Consider the following 25,216-nt stretch of genomic DNA (forward strand, 5'->3'; position numbering starts at 1 on the left):
GATCAAAAAATTTCAAACTATTAATATATATTTCATTAAGTTAAGGTTAAACTGTGCGGTTAATAAAGACCTCGCATAGACTGAATGTGTGTCCATAGGGTTTTCAGAAATATTTCAATTGAGTGTCACAAAAAAGTTGCGAAATAAGGATTAAAAATTGTGTACGTTTGAAACATATTTAAAAAAAATATATATTTATTTCCAAAGAATATATAATTTCAAATTTATAAAATATGCAACGAAAAATTATAAGAAACTTTATATACTTCAAGAGCCAAAGGTTTGGGTTAAATTGCACGCCTACAAATTTAAAAAAAAAAAACATACCAAGGATACTGTATGCACTAAGCTTACCCCGCGCCTTCGAAACTAAGATTTTTATTGTTGATATGAACCAAAAAATATTCTTCAATATCGTCAAAAATGGCATGGCGAGGTTACACAAATATATTCAAAATAGTATATAATATTTTTTAAATCAATTTACTATCGATAAAAAATAAAACAACCAAACAAATATTTCGTTAGAAAGCGATAGGAAAACGGATCGAATTCTAATCTATTTCTGTAAGGTACACGGTTAAAGCACGATTTCCGAAGCTGTCGAAAATTATAGCACTCTCAAGAAAAATAGGACTTGATTCTCGATATCAAGAAAAGGGGTAGAATTCTACTGAATTTTTAATTGAAGCGCAATTAATTCAATATTTAAAACCAATTCAATTTTCATTGTTTTATTATTTCAAATACTTTAAATCAGTTATAGATATACTCAATTAAATATATTTTAAAGGCTTCTTATAATAGTTCAAATCCCTATTTACTATTTAGCTCTGCGTTTATTTGACGTAACCTGCAAAAAACGGGAGTAATCCATAAATAGATAAATATTGTAATGAATAGTCCTTAACCCTAGTCAGATGACGTACGTCTGTGAGACGTACGTCGTTTTACTTTTCCTCTCAGTCTTATTGGTGGTAATATTTAAGAGCTTAAAAGTTTCAGCTATTTCCTTTTTCTTTTTGAATTGTTTACCTCCCCAATTTTCTTCTTCCTTGTATTATCGGGGAAGGTATCGTATGAATTTCTTCCTTTTTATTAAGCTTATTCCGTCGCCGATACTCTTCTATGGTAATCAGTGTCGGACATTGCTTTTCAAGTTTACTTTTCTTTAGAATCTCTTCTGAAATTTTAATGAAATTTTCTATTGTGTTTTCACACTTTTAAAATATCTTATGAAATTCTTCTTCTGTCGTTATTTCGTTCATATCAAAGGAATAACTGAAACTCTTTCTATTTTCTTTTTATATTAATTGAAAAGGAGGAAAACATTTTGTTTTTTTGGAAACAATTTTTTGAATTTTAGAAGTATTTTACATTATACTTTTTTCAAAATGTTGATTCTAATTTAATAAAAAAATCCTGAGCAAAAACAAAAGTTTTTGCTAATGGTTTAGCGTCCATGAGGCCGCTCAATTGATTCTAAATATACATATTATAGCTGCCAGTTTGATGTTACCAAAATATTCGGTTCGCTTATGTTGTCCCTCTGGTGTGATATTCCACTCGATTATGCTTTTGTCCAAAATATCCGCGGTTTGCTGTATCTTTGGTGATATTCCACTCGATTATGCTTTTGTCCAAAATATCCGCAGTTTGTTGAATCTTTAATGATATTCCACTCGATTATGTTGCCGCTATTGTTGTTGCAATGGCATTTGGTTCTTTGGATCGGTGGTTAAAGTAGAGTGTTCTAGCTGTATTGCTGTACGCGTTACAAAGCGTCATCCTTGATAAGTTAAAGAGTACGCATTACAAAGCGTTATCCCTTTTTTCCGATTTTTAAAAAATAAAAAAAAAAATTAAAAACTAGGCAGGATCTTTTCCAGTCAGATCGTTTTAGCAGTTGTGCTGATGTTTGATCTGAACTGGAAGGATCGCCATGAAATATTTAACTAAATAAAAGATGGTTTGCCTTTATTAAAGAAATGCACAATCTTGGCATAATCTTTTAAGCAATCTACGTTAAACGTTTATACAAAATTATCTATTTTATACATACGTAATTACACTAATATATATTCCTAACATATACATTCTGAGTCAGCATATTAGTTTGACCTAAGTTTAGATATTTGTAATTGTATAAATATTTTGTCATTGACGCTCGGTCACGCTATTAACGAATTGGTCAATGCGCCAGTTAAATGTAACCGGATATAGGTCTTGCTGTCGGCATTTGTATGTGATGTTGAACTCCCGCTGCGTTGGGGTCAACATAATGTATATAGGTCGATATTGTAATATGAATGCAATATGACTGCGTGGGGTCTGCATAAAAAGTGCATTAGCGTAGAAGAGCATAATGCTACAAACGCATTGACATAAGAGGGCAAAACGCATAATGCTACAGCATATGATATATCAATTTCAAAAAAAAATTTGTTGCTTTGTAAAAATTTGAGGTTGGTATATTGTAACTATATATTTGAGCTGAAAAGAAACTTATCTACTTGATAATTATTTAGTTGAAAATTTAGTAGGTCGGCCTAAATTTTTTGGCATAATCTTTTAAGCAATCTACGTTAAACGTTAGTGATTTTAGCAGGTGATATGAAGGTTGCATTCCTTTTGTCTTCTTTGTGAATTCTAGATATGATGCTATGCATATATGCAGTATCTGCATACATTGACCTATCAATGATATGAATGGGTTATGTATCAGCTGACATGCTAGAAAAATAATATTGGTCATCTGATGAACTCCGAAAGATGAGCAAAGAGTCGTGTATGTGATGCTATGGTACGGCATCAACATTTTGGAGATTGCGTTTAAGCAAGCCATGTGCGGTGTTTTTGCTTGCTCAATCATCCTGGCAATCGTCATGAAGTCGTGTGCTCTTGCTAATTGATAGTTATATAGCAATCCGCCTACTTTGATTCTGTAGTCATTTATGGGCCTCTGGAATAGCCTCTCATAGCTAAGTGTGGTGGTCCCGTGGTAGGATTTGTGTGATTTTATATAAGTCTCTCATCTTTATAAAGCAGAGAGAGATCTGCCGTTCAATAGGCAGCCGTGAGGTTGCCAAAAGCTGGCATGAAAGAAAATAAAAACATGTGACGAATAGTTTCACTGTTGTGATCATTCTCTTAAATTTTTTCAAACTTAATTCTATTTATACAATTATTTAGTCACAGAAAATACCTTTCATAACTCCTCTCTTTTTTCTATTTGCCCAAGCACTTTCCACAGGCATGGCTCAGTTCGCTTAGTCAGTAGATTGCATTTGGCAGCGCAGCGTGTCTTCAAAATTTTGCTTGCGTCGCAGTTTCATTAGCCTACTTCAATGGCCATGTTTATTGGCCGATCGACTTCTATTGCGCTTATTGCTGTCGACCGCGTTAAATGTAGGTCATGTTCGAATGCTTGTACATGTATTTATGTATGTCCATCACATTAGCAATGTTTCGAGGTCCATAGGCTCTGATGATAACAGATTTTTTTAGAGCTGGTGATTTGAAGGCTGTATTCCTTTTGTCTTTCTTGATGCTATATATGCAATATCTGCATACATTGACACCGGAATGGGAGGCAGGCCTGTCAATTATATGAATGGGTTATGTATCAGTTGACATGAAAAATAATATTGGTCATCTGATGAACTCCAAAAGATGAGCAAAGAGTCGTGTATGTGATGTTATGGTACTGCATCAACATTTTGGAGATTGCGTTTAAGCAAGCCATGTGTGGTGTTTTTGCTTGCTCAGTCATCCTGGCAAAGTCATGTGCTCTTGCTAGTTGATAGTTATATAGCAATCCGCCTACTTTGATGTTGTAGTAATTTATGGTCCTCTGGAATAGCCTCTCATAGTTAAGCAATGTTTCGAGGTCTATAGTCTCTGATGCTAGCATATCCCCTGTCTCACTTATTAGCCCGGTCCACTTATTAGTTAAGCATCTTTCTGTGAATGATGATTTTGGTATCGTGGATACCGCCACAAAAGTAGCTCTGACAATGTACACCTAATAGTTTGAATTGGAGTAACGCAATATCAAGCACATTCCCAGGAGCTTTGTCTCCGACATACGTTTCCAAGTTTACTTGCACACAGTATGTTATTTAAGAGTCAATGCGGCTACATTTAATTAAGTCAATCCAACCAGTTAAGGCTTGTTTAAATGCAGTTTGAGGGGGCTCAATTTTCTTCAGGAGTGATATGACTTGTTTTCTGGCATCATAAATATAATCCCTAGTAAATCTTGTGTCCGGCGGAATCATCCACATTGCAGTCAAGGCTCCATAATATATATTATATTATTCTGACAAGTGGCCATTTGTCTGATCGAGTTTTCTCATCCTTTAGTATTACTTCTACGTTAGTGATTTTAGAGCTGGTGATTTGAAGGCTGCATTCATTTTGTCTTTCTTTGTGAATTCTGGATATGATGCTATGTATGTAATATCTGCATACATTGACACCGGAATGGGGGACTTGTCAATGATATGAATGGGTTATGTATCAGTTGACATGCTAGAAAAATAATATTGGTCATCTGATGAACTCCAAAAGATGAGCAAAGAGTTGTGCATGTGATGTTATGGTACTGCATCAACATTTTGGAGATTGCGTTTAAGCAAGCCATGTGTGGTGTTTTTGCTTGCTCAGTCATCCTGGCAATCGTCATAAAGTCGTGCGCTCTTGCTAGTTGATAGTTATATAGCAATCCGCCTACATTGATGTTGTAGTAATTTATGGGCCTCTGGAATAGCCTCTCATAGCTAAGCAATGTTTCGAGGTCCATAGTCTCTGATGCTAGCATATCCCCTGTCTCACTTTTTAGCCCGGTCAATTTATTAGTTAACCATTTTTCTGTGAATGATGACTTTGGTATCGTGGATACCGCCACAAAAGTAGCTCTGACAATGTACACCTAATAGTTTGAATTGGAGTAACGCAATATCAAGCACATTGCCAGGAGCTTTTTCTCCGACATACGTTTCCAAGTTTACTTGCACACAGTATGTTATTTAAGAGTCAATGCGGCTACATTTAATTAAGTCAATCCAACCAGTTAAGGCTTGTTTAAATGCAGTTCGAGGAGGCTCAATTTTCTTCAGGAGTGATATGACTTGTTTTCTGGCATCAGAAATATTATCCCTAGTAAATCTTGTATCCTGCAGTATCATCCACATTGTAGTCAAGGCTCCATAATATAATGCATCACGGGTTGGTTCTTCCACTGCACTTATTTCACGATTATGTGTGTAATGGAGGTCAGTCATAGCCATTAGTCCTCGAGCATTGATCCAATCAATGCTTCTTAATAACAAGCATCAGAGTGAAAGCAAAAAATCATCCCGTACTTACATATTATTTCTGTTAGCGACGTATTTCTTATGTGTCTCAATTCTCTGATAAGAAATATGTTTCCCAAACAGCTAGTATTATATATCTATGGTATATGTGTACAACAATGCATATTAATTTTATTTTTATCAATAAATAAGTAATAAATTGCTCAGAGTTTATCCTTAGTTTGACTATTTGTATTTTTTTTGCTACTAAATGGTGGAAGATTTCACATTTCAAGCTAAGTGGATATGCTAAAGCTGGGCAGTTCTTTGTGTTAGTAACTTGATTATTATCTTTAGAATTAAAATTACATAATATCGATTGTTGAAATAATTGGCTTCCAACTCCTTTCTCCCAGAATTTCGTGTAGACTTAAATAATCAAAAAAATTGAATTAAAGTGATTGCTTCTTTAGTTTTGAACCATTTCAGTTCGGGTAATTTAGTTGACAAATTAAAATTATCATATATCCTCAGATGGTTCATCAACGGTCTATAAAATTATTGCGGCAGAGTCAACTCGGCAGCCCTGTTGTACTTCAATAATTCCTTGTTGATGGAGTTCTATTTCCAAAAGTTTACTTCCAAAGTTTGCGGTGACGGAAGGGAAAATATCCATATATTTATTGCATTAAGTTGCTCCCAAAATACTTCAGGTTTACTAATGCCAATTTCACACCCTGCCAACAAATTGGTCTTTCGTAAGAGAATATCTACCTCACAAATAGGCCTTCCTGAAGAGTTATAGATGGGATGTACTTGAGGGCGAATCCACAGCTTTTGTAATTTTGTGCATCTCAGAAACTTGTGTTCATTACTAGAATAATCAAGATGTTTTCCTTCACTGACAAATAGCATATTGTTAGCCGCGTTGATTTGAATGAAATTACCATAGTACATCGTGGGATATGGAAATAATTGGTAAGCTTGAAATATTTCTGAGCTTATAAGCGGTATTTTCAACTGAAACAAGATGCTTTTTTCAAGTACTCTGGTGAGCAATGATGTGATCTTGATAAGTTCTATTGGACTTCGATCTGATAATGACACATGATGTGGCAAATGATTGAGCAGATATGTTCTTTCAGCGAGAATCGTGTCAATTATTTAATAATTTCCAGCGTTTATATACAAATTCTTACAGTTATGTTCCTTATCTAATTATGTATGTATGTATATTTGTTTTTCCTAAAACTAGCAGTTGGTCCCTGTTTTATTGACTTTATAGGTGGGCATTCCTTTTCAAATGTGCGTCTTCTTAGCTAATAATAACCATGTACTTTAATGCTAGCTGTAAATTACTAACTTTTTATTGATTTAGTAATTATAGTTATTTGGCGCTTTCATTCTTTAGCCATTTTTCATTTATGTTATGACTCTTGTCGTTGGCTCGGATACACGAATTTAACGCACCCCTATTTTACCATCAAGATGGTAACATTAAAGATGGTACATAATTGAAGTTGGTGTTGTAGATGGTAGGGTGGGTGGTTTATTTCTACATGAAATTAAAAATTAATAAATCACATTACAAATTACAACTTTCTTTACCGCTGTGTGCCTTATCCGACTGCTTGCCAACGAATGGCGATTATTCAAACTACAAAATGGGACTTGGCAGACAGCGGCGAGTTCACATTTCAGGGTTACCAGATTACGCAATTTAGTACTAATAGCGTTCTGCAACAACTGTTTTGCCAAAAACAAAAAAATTAAAAATTCTAACCTAAATTTAAACTTTTCATTTTTCTCACAAAAATATTAAATTTTTTTATTTTTTTTAAATTTCACAGAAAAAATTAACACTTACCAAAATGTTGTTCTTTGTGATCACCAATGATCAAATAAGACAATCATCAATTCAATGCGAAAAGGACGCTCACGCTCCGTTTGCACAGAGCCATTTATTTATAAAAACTTAACCTATAGGCTTATGTATAGGCACACAAAAGAGTAATATATTTTTGTCGGATAATATATATGTAAATATACAGCAATTCAATATCTGCGTAAAACACCTCAGAAAATTTTTCAGATTTTCAGTCATCAAATAGCATATCCAGTATAATATTAAATTGTTTGGTCTCTTCAGTTTCTAATTTTTCGAGAAGCTTTTGAAATAATCAATATTTATTTTGAACACAATTATTATAGATTCGTCTTGGCCGAAGTTAAGCCGTATTTCAGTGCTTTGTAATCAATTCACTCTCAACCTGAGTTTTTTGTTATAGACTTTATTTATTTGCTTTTCAAGAGATTTTTCCGTGCTTTCTAAAGAAATCTCACTTAATCCGCTGGCTTGAAGCTTTTTTTCTTAAAGAGATTTCGCTTAACTAAATAAGCTTTTAGTTACCTTCTGGAGAAGTTAAATTTGAAGCAAGCTGATGCCAAAGCAGGTGCCTCGCCATGAATTCCGCCATTATTTCCTTTTGGCTCGGATTAAGCGTTTGAATTCGATCTTTGTTAATAAGAGTTTAAAATTTGTTATTATATTTTATTTATTCGTCTATTTTAACAATATATTACCTACATTCTCAATGAAATTTTGTGTAAAGCGATTAATATTAAAGGCCAATTAATGGTGACTTATAAGCATAAAACCTTAACTAGATCAAACAGCTGATCGAAGCTACCTTATGAAAATCAATGTAATCGATTAACGGTCCCATACCATTGTAATATTAAATAAAAGAAAACAGTTTCGCTGAGGTTGAGCGAACAAAAGTGATTGCCTTTATTGTAGAAATGCCTTAATATTTATACAGAATTTTCTATTTTGCACACACATAATTACATTAATACTTACAAGCTAAAAGTATTACATTCTTGCTACATATATATTGTGTCAGTATATTATTTGACCTAATTTTAGAAATTTGTTATTGTGTAGATATTTTGGCAGCCACATTGACAAACTGTCATTGGCATTCGGTCACGCTATTAACAATTTGGTCAATGAGCCGGTTAAATGTAATCGGATATATGTAGGTCTCGCAGTCGGCATTTGTAAGTGATGTTGAACTCCCGCTGTGTTGGGGTTATCATAACGTATTTAGGTCGATATTGTAATATGAATGCAATATGACTGAGGTCTGCATAAAAGTGCACTGGCGTAGGAGAGCATGATGCATAATGCTACAAACGTATTGACATAAGAGGGCACCATGCATAATGGTACAACATAACGCTAACGCCATAACCATTCCATAGCCAACCAATTGGTTTTTGATTTCTCGCCATATCCATAACCTAAAAATAGTTGAGTTGGTGAATTTAATAACTTTTTTAGATTGTGTTCATTGTTATAGATACGTTATGACTAAGAGACTTATTTTTTGCGTTTTCTTCATTTTTATGAAATTTTCACGATTTTTAGGTTAAGGCACCATTAATCGATCACATTGGAGATGGTTATGGATATGGGTATGGTTACGACTATGGCGTTAGGGTCAAGGAAGTTTAATTGGCCATTTAGGGACAAGTGTCCGCTGTAATTTTTGAAATTCTAGTTACTTATCTAAACTTACAGATAGTGAACCTATTGACAAATGTGTGTGTATGTATGCATTATAGATATATTTTAAGAATATGTTTAAATATATTTGAAACACTAATAACTTTCGCGGCATGAATGCAGCTCGCACTGGTTACGTATGATCGTTGGCGTTGGGCAGCTGCGGCATGGATAGATTAGGCGACTGTTATAAAAATGTTGGCTGTGCGTTAAGGCCATAAATAGTATGCACAAATAGTTGGCCTTGAATTGTGAACTGTGAGCGGGCATCGGTCATCATATGCACCTGGAAGTGATTGTTGCCGCGACATCGCTGCTCCGGCATGTGACGACATAGCTGTCTTTGATTAAGTTTCTTGTTTTTTGACTACTGGCTTGTAATATAATCAGGGGACATAATTTTTGATTTGTCGATTGAGCATGCTATTATTTAACTTAAGGTTGACAACTAGCACTCCTTCAAAGAATGAAATCCTTATCTATTTACTAAACTACAACATAGCATGCTTTGTATAAACCTTACTCATAATACGTATAGCTTGCTAAAAAAGTTGCTAATACTATACATCTTTCTTTATAAATTTTTTGCAAACTTCAAACCATTCCACTTTTTTTCCCGTCTTTGTGCAAGTTTCTTTCGCTATAAACGGACTTTGTTCCATTATTGAAACCAGTCTTTCAAGCTGTTGCTTTGAACTCACGGCTTTGGATATATAAAATTACCTGTTTACTTTCCAATGTTAATAACAAAACGATCACCATTCACTACTAAAATAACACTGCCGCTGCGTTACACGGATCCTTTTATTTATAGATAACACTGGATCACAAATTCCAATTTTTTTTCTGCACCAGAGACGCCATTATGAAATTCCTTGATTTCGAAAATCAAGGTTATTTTAATTCTATGGTAACGTTTTTAAGATATTTACGAATAACGGTTTTTCCAAAAAAAAAAAAATTTAGTCCACTTAATCATATATATCTCAAGAACGAATTGAGCAATAAAAAGGTAATGAAATTTGGTATAAACTGTGCCTACAACACTTTTTGCTAGGTCCTACAGGTTCAAAGATAACGAATAATCATTACGGATTTTTTCCATTTTTTTTGTAAAAATATAAAAAAATATGTAATTTGCGAGGAAGGATCTCGAAAAGTTTTTATTTTTTTGCAGATTTGTTTTTTTCTCTCTAAGCTCTGTTTTATTACAAAAAAAAAAAAAAAAAAAAAAATGGCATTCAACAAAATCGATGGACTAATACAAAAGTTATAAGCATTCAAGAAAATATATCCTTTTAATACTTAAGTGCCTTAATGGTACATATGTGTTAATATTCGCTAACTAACTGATATACGAATACTAACACATAGTACCAGTAGGGTACTTTAGTATTAAATTGATATACTTACTTGAATGCTTATAACTTTTGTATTAGTCCATCGATTTTGCTGAATGAAAGCTTGTTTTTTTTGTAATAAAACAGAGCTTAGAGAGAAAACAAAAAAATCTGCAAAAACTAACTAATTGATATACGAATACTTACACATATGTACCAATTCAATTCAAATCAATTCAATTTTATTAAACATTTTGCTTACACCTATGTACATAGTGAATAATATTCCAAAAAACAAAAGTAAAAACAATATTACAGCGAATATAAAAATACTATAGGTATAAGAAAAGTTAAGGCATTTTATATGTTAAGCTTAACATAGCGCTATATGCCAATATCTACTAGTTAAAAAAATACAGTAGGGTGGCTTTAAAAAGTTAAATAAATTGTAAAATTCAAATTAAAATTCAAAGTGAAAAAAGAAAGAAAAACAAACTTTAAAATAAAAAATGTACATCAGGTACGTGGGTAACATTTTTAAGGTTTTTAGAAACATTAAAAGGATTAAAAGCAGAAAAAACAAATAGCAAGTTTCAGAATATTCAAATATATAGTCAATATTGAACATACAAATATTAGGTATTGGTCCGCAGCAAAACTTCGATTTCGTCGTATGATTGTTCTAACAAGAAGGATTTCACATTCTTTAAAATTTGATTCATATTTCTTATGGCTAAATAGCTTACGAGACAATAGTATAAAACCTGCTATAAAGTGTGGTTCTCCAAGAAGGTACTATTACGGTGTTGTGCGAGTTTATCCTCACACTATAAATTTCCGATGTCATGCTTTCCAGGTAACCACACCTAATAAAAAAAATGTTTAAGACTTTGAAATAATAAAGGTCTCTTACTGGAAGAATCTGTAAACTCCTAAAGAGCTCTCTTGAGGGATGCGTCCGATTTACCTTGCATATTTTTCGAATATTACACTTTTGCAATATTAATAAAGGTTGGATCTTGTTTAGGCTAGCACCTCCCCAGCAAATGATACCATATAGCAATTTAGAGTGAAACAATGAGTAGTATACTGTTTTTAGGGTGCTTTTTAAACATCAACTTCTGAGGTGATAGAGGCAGCGTAATGAAAATTTCAGATATTGATTTAAACGCGTTATGTGGTTCCACCAATTCATGTTTTTATCTAGGTTGAGGAATTCATCTACCGTGTCAATTACAAAGCAATTGGTACTACAAGGTACATAAGAATTAAAAGTATTGGTTTTTAAATCCGGACACAAGTGATTGTGTAGGAGAAAACGTTCGCAACCTGAAGAATGAAAAGTTATGTTTATATTTGGCGATAGCCTCGAGGTCAAACTAAAAAACATTAGCTTGGTTTTACTGCTAATTACCAGCTAGTGTTTCGCAAATCAAGTTCTTAACAGAGAAGCGTCGTAGTTTATATTTGCTATTAAGTCCACAGCATTGCTAGAGCCATACGCAATCGCAAGGTCATCAGCAAAAGAAGTGACATTTCCTACGAAAGGCAAATGAAATATTGTATTAACGTAAACTAAGAAGAGAATAGGACCCAGGACAGAACCTTGTGGAACCCCAATCGTTATTGAATTACTGCTGCTAAGATATCCGTGTAATTTAACCTTTTGCACCCTATTAGACAAGTATGACTTAAACCACTCGTGCACAAACCCCCGGAAGCCGGCGCAATATAATTTATGCAGTAAAATTTCATGGTCCACCGTTTCAAAAGCCTTAGTAATGTCAACAAAGAGACTAGCGCTGTTTAGTTTACTATCGAGCTGTTTGTAAATGAAGGAGCAAAATTCTAAAAGGGCATCTTCAATTGAACGTCCGGGCCTGAACCCAAACTGCTTTGAACTAAAAAACCCATTTCTTTCAAGGAAACTTAAAATACGATTTTTAAATGCTTTTTCAAAAACCTTTGAAGTAGGTGGCAGTAGGGAAATCGGCCTATAATTGCTTTTATCTTTTTTGTTACCTTTTTTGAATAAAGAGACGATTATCGCACATTTCAGCAGGTCCGGAAAAGTTCCTGAGCATATACTGTTGTTAAAAATATATTTCAAAATATCCACTAAATTAAGTGCAGTGCTCTTCAGTAGCTTATTTGAAACGCCGTCATACCCACAAGAATTGGAGTTGTTTAAATTTTTAATAATTGCTAGAATCTCTGAACCTGTGAAAGCTTCAAATAAAAAACTATTATTGTGATATATGTATCATTGTCAGAGAAGATACACTTGCAAGGAGTAGAGCTAGATTGCCCCACCGATACAAAAAAATCATTGAAGATGCAAGACACAGTGGAAGGGTCTGATATAGTATTCCCATTTTCGGTTAGAGTGACAGCCTGCTCATGATTTACCCGTTTCCGGTTAACGACACTATTAATAACTTCCCATTCTTTTTTCGAATTACCTCGGCAGTCTAAGAATCTATCACGGAAATAGCTATCACGTTGAGATTGAATATCTTTATTTAGCTGCTTGCATAACTTGTTATATCGAGAACGAAGTTCCCGATTTGATGGATGCTTACGGCATTTACCACCCAGCTTATTTTTTAGATTAACTTTCCTAATGAGGTTATCATTAATCGAGGGTTTAAGTTTAGTTTTTAACTTCCGTGCAGCATATGTGTAGCTTGCAGACCGTATGTGAGAATGCATTATGTCGATAAAAATTGCGTACGCTTTAGAGGTATTCCTCTCATTGTAAACCCTAACCCAATCTTCATGGCATAGCCTCTCATTCAATATCGAATATTTGATTTTATTTATCACGCCTTTATTTTTTGGTTTCTTATTCACGTAATAGAAATTAGCAACTTTAATTCCAGTCATAGTATGGTCGGTAATTTGAAGATCCAAATTAACACCTGTGCAAGCACAAATGCTACTGAATCTACAAAAAACATGATCCTAGCAAGTTCCAGAGCTAATTCTTGTTGGTTCATTTACATAAGAAATAAATCCATTACTTGCCATAAGGGTTAAATAATTTGCAGATATAGTATTCGATTGGAGTATATCTAGATTCAGGTCACCTACTATAATAACGCTCCTCGATCTCTCAACATTTAGAATGTTTGTAAATTCTTCCAGAAAGCATAGACGAGATTCAGCGTGACGTCTGTATACACAGACTAGAGTTAAAAACTTATTATTATTTTTTAATACAACTTTCAATATGTCTGCGCTCGACAGATTAAAGCATGATATATCGCATGCAATTGTATTACGCACAAAAACTCCTACACCACCTGAAGAATATTCATCATTGGTATTAGCAAAGAAATTGTAGTCGGGTATACTATAAAACTCAGTTTCATGGGAGTAAATCAATATTTTTGGCACGAATATTAAATCAGGAAGAACGGGAAGTGCTTCCAAGCTACACAACAAGGAATCAAAGATTTGCCGTAGACTACGAATGTTTTGGTGTACTATATAAAGACAATATTTATAAGAAACAATCAGATTTGCACTGCGTATAGGGCTATCATTAAGATTGTTGTCGCTGTTGAGATCATTCGGTATAAAAGTGTTCATATTTAAGGTTTTTAAAAAGTTGATAAACGAACTAGTCTGGTAACCCAGACAGATCATCAAACGATCTCACAACAACAACAACAACCCTTTTTCAGCTTTTCTTAACAATATTTTAGAATTCCTAACCCATAAATATTTATAGTGTTTCTCTTTTTTTATTTTATTTGCTTCTGCATATAAAGCTCTGTTATAGGGCGTAAGACTGTCGTTAATAAATATTTTTTGCTTTATGTTAGCACTAGCGAAAATATCAGAGGTTAACTAACCGACTTTCTCTTTTAGAATTTTGTTCTCTTCTCTTAAACTGTCAATCGTTTTAAGAAAATCAATGTTGAGTGTCTTAAGGCATAAGATCTCTTTGTACAAGAGCTGTAGCGTAATATTAGCCTTGTTTTTTAACACGCGTATATCCGTTTACGCTTAAACTTTATATGGACTGCTAAGCGACAAACTTTAAATACACCTCTGAAATTGCTGCGCATAAATTTTGTCCTACTAAATTTCAATACTCATTATACTCAGATGTAACTGAAATATGTGTCTTTGTTTCACCCTCTACACTAATTCTATGTATTCTATGTGTGTCCACAATTCATCGCAACTGATTCAGCTATATGTTATACCCTATGGCCATTAGAGCATTGTGTCTCCGCTTTTCGGTACACCCTGTTGCTGTAGCTAGTTGTTTAACCACAGCCGCTAGATGGGTCTCCTAAGCATTATCTAAGCGAGGATAGGCGTTTTTTTCACGCGCAAACGTTACGTATACGCGTGTAAAAAAAACACGGCTATTATCATCATCTTCGCAACTCACCGACTTGTCGTTTACAGTACCAGCATTGTCATTGCTATTTGATTTCTTATTGCTAAAGCATGGGCTGAGATGTTGTAGTTGTCGCTGTTGCAATTCTTGAGAAGAACCGATTATGACTGCTGGCTTTGTTCTCGGCTTGCCCTGTTGTTGTAATGTTGATGGCAATTGTTGTTGCAATGGCTGAAGTGGTGAAAAAGTATCTCGATTAAGAGGGCTCCGACGGGCAGATGTACATATGTCGCAGCATAATTTTATGTTACTTGCTTTCATGTAACCGATATCATCTGTGGTCAATTTCACACAAGAGCCGTGAAAATATAAATTACATGTTAAGCACTCAACTTTGGTTGGATCCGCGCGATCAACTTTTCCTTTACATATGGCACAATTCATATTAATATGTATTTAAATTCGATAGTTGGAAGGCGAAATAAAGCTTCTAGTTTATTTTATTGTTTATAGTTTTCTGACTATAGTTAAGTTTGTGGCCACAAAGTGCGCACCCCACAGCACAATGAAAACATGTCCACTCGCGAAGACGAACAAAATACAATGAAGTAGGGCGCTTAAGTATTAAATGGGAATATTTACATGAATGCTTATAACTTTTGTATTAGTCCATAGATTTTGTTGAATTAAAGCTTATTTTTTTTGTAATAAAACAGAGCTTAGAGAGAAAGAAAAAACAAATCTACAAAAAAATGAAAAGTTTTCGAGATCCTTCCTCGCAAAGTACTACTTTTTTTTATATTTTTACAAAAAAAAAATGGAAAAAATCCGTAATGATTGTTCCTTATCTTTGAATCTGCAGGACCTAGCAAAACGTGTTGTATGCACACCGTTTTGAAATTGCTCAATTCGTTCTTGAGTAATATATGATTAAGTGGACCCAATTTTTTTTTTTTTTTGGGAAAACCGTTATTCGTAAATATCTCAAAAACTTTACCATAGAATTAAAAATAACCTTGATTTTCGAAATCAGGGGGTGATTTTACATAGGAATTTCATAATGGCGGCCGCCGTGGTGTGTTGGTAGCGTGCTCCGCCTACCACACCGTATGCCCTGGGTTCAAGCCCCGGGCAAAGCAACATCAAAATTTTAGAAATAAGGTTTTTCAATTAGAAGAAAATTTTTCTAAACGGGGTCGCCCCTCGGCAGTGTCTGGCAAGCGCTCCGGGTGTATTTCTGCCATGAAAAGCTCTCAGTGAAAACTCATCTGCCTTGCAGATGCCGTTCGGAGTCGGCATAAAACATGTAGGTCCCGTATGGCCAATTTGTAGGGAAAATCAAGAGGTGTACGACGCAAATTGGAAGAGAAGCTCGGCCTTAGATCTCTTCGGAGGTTATCGCGCCTTACATTTATTTATTTTTTTTTAATTTCATAATGGCGTCTTTGGTTAATTTTGGCTGTACACCAGTGTAATTAACCTATTCTTATTTCTATCTGAACGAACATAAGTAAATATTTATATGTACATGCTTACAAGCTCTGTATTTTGGTAGCGCACAGATAATCATTTCTGTTGGCGACGTATTTCTGCCAAACAGATTCCTTTTATTACTGAAGAATACTAATAAGAAAAGGAACCGCCTTTGTTAAGTGATCGAATATAATTGATTGCTTATTATCAAAATGCTTTCCTTTATACAAAATATTTCAACATTACTAATACGTATTTACACTAATACATACAAGCTAGAAGTACATAGATTCATAATGCATAAATTACAGTCAGCATATTATAATGACACATTTACCATTACCATTACATGACAAATAAACAAATATGTCGATCAACATGACTGATCAATAAGTGTGTTGGTCAATGTGACGGATTGACAAATGTAAACAAATATGTGTCGTATGTGCCGGCATGCACATATGATGTTGAACCCCTGCTGAGTTCACGTAAATTATTTGGGTCAGTGTAACTTAACTACTTGTGTGGTCTGTATGTTTCCTTTTCCTACCTCATAACCAGCTATTGCTATCATAATGCCTTGAGCGATTTTAGCCCACCAAAACATTTTGAATATTCCTATAATTATTTTCCTGTTTCCGTGGCTTTTCTTTAGTCCTTTTAATGAAACTTCTTTGATTTCATTCTTTATTTTAATTTAAACATTAAACATTCCATTTTACAAATTTTTTTTCATTATTTAAATAACTTAAAAAATTTTTTTCAAAAAAAATTTTTATTTATCATTTACAATTTTCTTCAAAATTATAAGTTATTTTCTTTATTTGGTAGCTCTTACAAGATATTTTAAAATTTTATTTCTAACATTTTATTTAAACATTTCTAGTTTTTGTTTTGCATATTTATTTAGTGTTGCTTAATGTCCTTAATATCTCTTTCAGTTCAATCCTTTCCTTCTTATCTATTGTTAAGTTCAGTAACCTAAAAGGATTGTTCTCTTTTATCTTACACATTCGATTTCTGCTTTTGATCGAGCAGCTGGCCTGCCAAATTTTTTGAAAATTTTATACTTATTTTATTTTAAATATTTTTGGTCATCTTGCTGCCCGTCTTTTCTTAACGTCTTTGTTTACCAACGCCAGTCACAATTTTCGTCCATTATTCCACTTCCTTATGCTGTCCGTTTTGTTGAAGTATGGTAAAATATTAGTAATAATAAGCCAGTTGTAGGTTGGTCCATTTAATGCCCTTTAACTTCCAATAATTATGTAGAATGTAATAGGTAATTGCTCTTTTTCCTTTTGTCGCCGTTGTGTGGCCATCAGTTTTAAAAAAACTTGGCAGGATCTTTATCCAGCAGGATCTCTTCCAAAACAATAATTTGCTTTATACTTTAAAACTGGGCAGGACCTTACATATCTTTAGCAGGATCTGGCAGGATCTTCCTTCAGTGAGATCGTTTTTAGCAGCTTTGCTTATTTTCAGCGATTCAACAGATGATTGAAGCTGTTTACTATTGTCAATGTTTCTTCCAAACCACTTGTATGAATTCACAATGGTAGTTAGTTAAAGTTTTGAAAACAATTTTTTGTTGTTTTACTTTTGTGATTCTTGTTCTCTCTCGTCCAGTGACGATACTTATTTAAAAGATTTTGTTGTTTAACTTTTGTGTTTTTTGTTCTTTCTCCTCCTTTGACGATACTTATTTTTTAAAACGCATGTCCCACGTTGGGCGCCAATTATCGTCCTCCTACTTGAGGATGGGTTTTTAAAAAATAATAAGAACTTTGTATGGTTAGTTACAGAATGTAACATTGACACCAAACTCAGAAACCAAACTGCCTTTATTTTCCACAATTGCTCTTATTTATAACTTAATTCAATATTTACAATTTAAGCGTTGCATCGGATTTGCTAATGAAAACCGATGCGTGAGAAATGGAATATTTATTCAGTGAAATGCCAGTGGCTTGAGAAATATAATATTTGTTTAGTCTGCTTACTGAAATGCCAGCGGCTTGAGAAATATAATATTTGTTTACTCTACTTACTGAAATGCCAGTGGCTTGAGAAATATAATATTTGTTTAGTATGCTTACTGAAATGCCAGTGGCTTGAGAAATGGAATATTTGTTTATGATTGCCATAAGGGCACTGTGGGAAGTGTACTGTTAACTTACATACTTACATAAATATTTACATACTAGAGGTGCTTGACTCAATAGTGAGAAATGGTTTGTCAGCAAATTATTATATTGACCTACATATTGTCAATATGATTCCCGCTTGAGCAGTTTGGTATGACGCATCAATATATTGGGCGATTTGGCAAATGCGAATGAACTCATGGTGGTTATCTGGGTCAATTAGATATGAACGTTTGTTATATATAACATTTGTAACGTTAAGCGTGTTTGCAGTGAGGTGAATTCTACGCAATACTACACCATCGGCCTTTTAGGTGAACGTATATAATTTTATCCTTAATACCCAGTAAATATGTTGAACCCAAACATCAGAAATAGGCGTATAATCTGGTTTTACAGCACATAGTCCAGGGTTTAAAATCGTTCGCTTGCTTTTGAAGCCGTAACATTGGCTTTTAAATGCCATTGGTGCTCCCAAAGCGTAAGGAGACAATACGTTGGCACTGGCGGCAAAGAGAGCAAGGTCAGGGTCAACCTTGACGCCGTCGTAATGTTTGAAGCCAAACATTGAAAGGGAGTCGCGTCCTTTAAACTCCATTGATACCATGTCTATACTGGAAATACGCTGCAGACAAGTGCTGACTTCATTCGTGGCATATGAAGAATATGCAATGCGCCCTAATAATGTATCATCATTTAAAAACTCAATGCGACGCAGAAGACTTAAAGCGTCGGGATGTAGTTGCAGCGGGCGGTGGTATCCGACTATGTTCTTAGTAATTAGAACTGGCTCAGCTAATTATTATATTGACCCACATATTGTCAATATGATTCCCGCGTGAGCAGTTTGGTATGACGCATTAATATATTGGGCGATTTGGCAAATGCGAATGAACTCATGGTGGTTATCTGGGTCAATTAGATATGAACGTTTGTTATATATAACATTTGTAACGTTAAGCGTGTTTGCAGTGAGGTGAATTCTACGCAATACTACACCATCGGCCTTTTAAGTGAACGTATATAATTTTATCCTTAATACCCAGTAAATATGTTGAACCCAAACATCAGAAATAGGCGTATAATCTGGTTTTACAGCACATAGTCCAGGGTTTAAAATCGTTCGCTTGCTTTTGAAGCCGTAACATTGGCTTTTAAATGCCATTGGTGCTCCCAAAGCGTAAGGAGACAATACGTTGGCACTGGCGGCAAAGAGAGCAAGGTCAGGGTCAACCTTGACGCCGTCGTAATGTTTGAAGCCAAACATTGAAAGGGAGTCGCGTCCTTTAAACTCCATTGATACTATGTCTATACTGGAAATACGCTGCAGACAAGTGCTGACTTCATTCGTGGCATATGAAGAATATGAAATGCGCCCTAATAATGTATCATCATTTAAAAACTCAATGCGACGCAGAAGACTTAAAGCGTCGGGATGTAGTTGCAGCGGGCGGTGGTATCCTACTATGTTCTTAGTAATTAGAACTGGCTCAGCTAACCAGGCTGAAGGGAATGGATTCCAATCAGAAAAATTTCGCGCATCATTAGCCGCGATTGTTTGCTCAATGAGCCGACGTGATATGAATGGTGAAGCATAACATTCATACACATTATGGTTACTATCCGTTAGGTAACCGAGACTTCCAGAAGGTGCAGCAGCCTTCGAATTTGCTTCAGCGATTGGACCTTGAGGTATTGACACCTTAGGTTGATTAATGGCTACCCTATCGCCAGATGGTGTAATGCACGTCGCTACACTATCAAGGTAGTCTAGTAAGATCTTCGGGATCTTAAAATTTTCACCGAACGCGATGACCGGATCAACGAAGCCGGCATAAAGAGAATCACCACATTCAAATCGTTGGTATTGCGCTATTCTTATTTGCAAAGCGCTGAACATGACATGCTGGAAAACGGCAAACGGTACTTGCCTCTCGAAACGGTTATCTTCCTTAACGCACATATTCCAAAACTCTTCGAGTAATGTAACGTAACTCGAGTATTCTACGTTATGACTAGCAGTCAACGTCAATGGAACGGACGATGCTATTGAGCCCTGAAACATGATCTCGTCCTTAGGTGGTATCTCAACAGTAGGTTTTGCTGGCGGAGGACCTCTCTCACGCCTTTTATTTTGCAGTTGTCGCTGCTGCTGTTGTTGAGGCTTTCGGGGTGGTGGGCGGCGTTGCTCAGCAACGTTCCTATATCGCTCATCTATTTCGGCTTCTTCAGCCCAAGAGCTTGTTCTACCCATGTTGAAGTCCTTCATACGCTGGTAGTCACGCCAGCGGCGGTTCCTTTGTTGTGGTGGTTGGTCACCTTGGTTTGCGGGTACTCCACGCTGATTAAAATTTTTATTTTGCGCCATTAAAAGCTTGTAGTATATCAATTGTTAAATTCGAAATGCCAGTGTTTTAATACCCAGTCGACTTGCTTGGTGTTACCAAAAAAATTTTTTTTAATTCAGTTGTAATTATGTCATAGTGGTAACTTGATATTTTGAGTTTATGTGTTTTCTTTTTGTTTTTATTCGTTTGCATTTGCTTTACATACATTGCCCGTTATGCTGACTCTCGCTTCATAATATGCTGACTTTTGCTATTATTTTTTGTTTTCGTATATTTACTATGATTACTAATTTTTTGCACAGCCGACCCTTAAGAGCGTCGACTCACTTAAAAATCGGCATGTGTACATAATATTTACATACTAGAGGTGCTTGACTCAATAGTGAGAAATGGTTTGTCAGCAAATTATTATATTGACCTACATATTGTCAATATGATTCCCGCTTGAGCAGTTTGGTATGACGCATCAATATATTGGGCGATTTGGCAAATGCGAATGAACTCATGGTGGTTATCTGGGTCAATTAGATATGAACGTTTGTTATATATAACATTTGTAACGTTAAGCGTGTTTGCAGTGAGGTGAATTCTACGCAATACTACACCATCGGCCTTTTAAGTGAACGTATATAATTTTATCCTTAATACCCAGTAAATATGTTGAACCCAAACATCAGAAATAGGCGTATAATCTGGTTTTACAGCACATAGTCCAGGGTTTAAAATCGTTCGCTTGCTTTTGAAGCCGTAACATTGGCTTTTAAATGCCATTGGTGCTCCCAAAGCGTAAGGAGACAATACGTTGGCACTGGCGGCAAAGAGAGCAAGGTCAGGGTCAACCTTGACGCCGTCGTAATGTTTGAAGCCAAACATTGAAAGGGAGTCGCGTCCTTTAAACTCCATTGATACCATGTCTATACTGGAAATACGCTGCAGACAAGTGCTGACTTCATTCGTGGCATATGAAGAATATGCAATGCGCCCTAATAATGTATCATCATTTAAAAACTCAATGCGACGTAGAAGACTTAAAGCGTCGGGATGTAGTTGCAGCGGGCGGTGGTATCCGACTAGGTTCTTAGTAATTAGAACTGGCTCAGCTAACCAGCCTGAAGGGAATGGATTCCAATCAGAGAAATTTCGCGCATCATTAGCCGCGATTGTTTGCTCAATGAGCCGACGTGATATGAATGGTGAAGCATAACATTCATACACATTATGGTTACTATCCGTTAGGTAACCGAGACTTCCAGAAGGTTCAGCAGCCTTCGAATTTGCTTCAGCGAATGGACCTTGAGGTATTGACACCTTAGGTTGATTAATGGCTACCCTATCGCCAGATGGTGTAATGCAAGTCGCTACACTATCAAGGCAGTCTAGTAAGATCTTCGGGATCTTAAAATTTTCACCGAACGCGATGACCGGATCAGCGAAGCCGGCATAAAGAGAATCACCACATTCAAATCGTTGGTATTGCGCTATTCTTATTTGCAAAGCGCCGAACATGACATGCTGGAAAACGGCAAACGGTACTTGCCTCTCGAAACGGTTATCTTCCTTAACGCACATTTTCCAAAACTCTTCGAGTAATGTAACGTAACTCGAGTATTCTACGTTATGACTAGCAGTCAACGTCAATGGAACGGACGATGCTATTGAGCCCTGAAACATGATCTCGTCCTTAGGTGGTGTCTCAACAGTAGGTTTTGCTGGCGGAGGACCTCTCTCACGCCTTTTATTTTGCAGTTGTCGCTGCTGCTGTTGTTGAGGCTGTCGCGGTGGTGGGCGGCGTTGCTCAGCAACGTTCCTATATCGCTCATCTATTTCGGCTTCTTCAGCCCAAGAGCTTGTTCTACCCACGTTGAAGTCCTTCATACGCTGGTAGTCACGCCAGCGGCGGTTCCTTTGTTGTGGTGGTTGGTCACCTTGGTTTGCGGGTACTCCACGCTGATTAAAATTTTTATTTTGCGCCATTAAAAGCTTTTAGTATATCAATTGTTAAATTCGAAATGCCAGTGTTTTAATACCCAGTCGACTTGCTTGGTGTTACCAAAAAAAATTTTTTTGAATTCAGTTGTAATTATGTCATAGTGGTAACTTGATATTTTGAGTTTATGTGTTTTCTTTTTGTTTTTATTCGTTTGCATTTGCTTTACATACATTGCCCGTTATGCTGACTCTCGCTTCATAATATGCTGACTTTTGCTATTATTTTTTGTTTTCGTATATTTACTATGATTACTAATTTTTTGCACAGCCGACCCTTAAGAGCGTCGACTCACTTAAAAATCGGCATGTGTACATAATATTTACATACTAGAGGTGCTTGACTCAATAGTGAGAAATGGTTTGTCAGCAAATTATTATATTGACCTACATATTGTCAATATGATTCCCGCTTGAGCAGTTTGGTATGACGCATCAATATATTGGGCGATTTGGCAAATGCGAATGAACTCATGGTGGTTATCTGGGTCAATTAGATATGAACGTTTGTTATATATAACATTTGTAACGTTAAGCGTGTTTGCAGTGAGGTGAATTCTACGCAATCCTACACCATCGGCCTTTTAAGTGAACGTATATAATTTTATCCTTAATACCCAGTAAATATGTTGAACCCAAACATCAGAAATAGGCGTATAATCTGGTTTTACAGCACATAGTCCAGGGTTTAAAATCATTCGCTTGCTTTTGAAGCCGTAACATTGGCTTTTAAATGCCATTGGTGCTCCCAAAGCGTAAGGAGACAATACGTTGGCACTGGCGGCAAAGAGAGCAAGGTCAGGGTCAACCTTGACGCCGTCGTAATGTTTGAAGCCAAACATTGAAAGGGAGTCGCGTCCTTTAAACTCCATTGATACCATGTCTATACTGGAAATACGCTGCAGACAAGTGCTGACTTCATTCGTGGCATATGAAGAATATGCAATGCGCCCTAATAATGTATCATCATTTAAAAACTCAATTCGACGCAGAAGACTTAAAGCGTCGGGATGTAGTTGCAGCGGGCGGTGGTATCCGACTAGGTTCTTAGTAATTAGAACTGGCTCAGCTAACCAGCCTGAAGGGAATGGATTCCAATCAGAGAAATTTCGCGCATCATTAGCCGCGATTGTTTGCTCAATGAGCCGACGTGATATGAATGGTGAAGCATAACATTCATACACATTATGGTTACTATCCGTTAGGTAACCGAGACTTCCAGAAGGTGCAGCAGCCTTCGAATTTGCTTCAGCGATTGGACCTTGAGGTATTGACACCTTAGGTTGATTAATGGCTACCCTATCGCCAGATGGTGTAATGCAAGTCGCTACACTATCAAGGCAGTCTAGTAAGATCTTCGGGATCTTAAAATTTTCACCGAACGCGATGACCGGATCAACGAAGCCGGCATAAAGAGAATCACCACATTCAAATCGTTGGTATTGCGCTATTCTTATTTGCAAAGCGCCGAACATGACATGCTGGAAAACGGCAAACGGTACTTGCCTCTCCAAACGGTTATCTTCCTTAACGCACATTTTCCAAAACTCTTCGAGTAATGTAACGTAACTCGAGTATTCTACGTTATGACTAGCAGTCAACGTCAATGGAACGGACGATGCTATTGAGCCCTGAAACATGATCTCGTCCTTAGGTGGTGTCTCAACAGTAGGTTTTGCTGGCGGAGGACCTCTCTCACGCCTTTTATTTTGCGGTTGTCGCTGCTGCTGTTGTTGAGGCTGTCGGGGTGGTGTGCGGCGTTGCTCAGCAACGTTCCTATATCGCTCATCTATTTCGGCTTCTTCAGCCCAAGAGCTTGTTCTACCCATGTTGAAGTCGTTCATACGCTGGTAGTCACGCCAGCGGCGGTTCCTTTGTTGTGGTGGTTGGTCACCTTGGTTTGCGGGTACTCCACGCTGATTAAAATTTTTATTTTGCGCCATTAAAAGCTTGTAGTATATCAATTGTTAAATTCGAAATGCCAGTGTTTTAATACCCAGTCGACTTGCTTGGTGTTACCAAAAAAATTTTTTTTGAATTCAGTTGTAATTATGTCATAGTGGTAACTTGATATTTTGAGTTTATGTGTTTTCTTTTTGTTTTTATTCGTTTGCATTTGCTTTACATACATTGCCCGTTATGCTGACTCTCGCTTCATAATATGCTGACTTTTGCTATTATTTTTTGTTTTCGTATATTTACTATGATTACTAATTTTTTGCACAGCCGAACCTTAAGAGCGTCGACTCACTTAAAAATCGGCATGTGTACATAATATTTACATACTAGAGGTGCTTGACTCAATAGGGAGAAATGGTTTGTCAGCAAATTATTATATTGACCTACATATTGTCAATATGATTCCCGCTTGAGCAGTTTGGTATGACGCATCAATATATTGGGCGATTTGGCAAATGCGAATGAACTCATGGTGGTTATCTGGGTCAATTAGATATGAACGTTTGTTATATATAACATTTGTAACGTTAAGCGTGTTTGCAGTGAGGTGAATTCTACGCAATACTACACCATCGGCCTTTTAAGTGAACGTATATAATTTTATCCTTAATACCCAGTAAATATGTTGAACCCAAACATCAGAAATAGGCGTATAATCTGGTTTTACAGCACATAGTCCAGGGTTTAAAATCGTTCGCTTGCTTTTGAAGCCGTAACATTGGCTTTTAAATGCCATTG

General features: G+C 35.9%; 1 protein-coding gene across 3 annotated transcripts in view; it reads left to right on the forward strand.

Moving 5' to 3' along the window:
* Positions 1 to 25,216, forward strand: part of LOC137245549 (protein wech-like) — a 151,402-nt gene that overhangs the window by 17,349 nt on the left and 108,837 nt on the right. Inside the window, exon 5 of one of the 3 annotated variants that reach the window (XM_067776408.1) lies at positions 7,148 to 15,338. The exons of the other annotated variants lie outside the window; for them this stretch is intronic. Within the exon in view, the coding sequence (XP_067632509.1) occupies positions 7,148 to 7,194 (47 nt within the window). The 3' untranslated portion in view covers positions 7,195 to 15,338. Of the gene's footprint in view, positions 1 to 7,147; positions 15,339 to 25,216 lie in introns of those variants that run through there. 3 annotated transcript variants of the gene reach the window in all.

The sequence above is a fragment of the Eurosta solidaginis genome, chromosome 3 (assembly GCF_040869045.1).
Source record: "Eurosta solidaginis isolate ZX-2024a chromosome 3, ASM4086904v1, whole genome shotgun sequence".
In the NCBI taxonomy this organism is placed as follows: domain Eukaryota; kingdom Metazoa; phylum Arthropoda; class Insecta; order Diptera; family Tephritidae; genus Eurosta; species Eurosta solidaginis.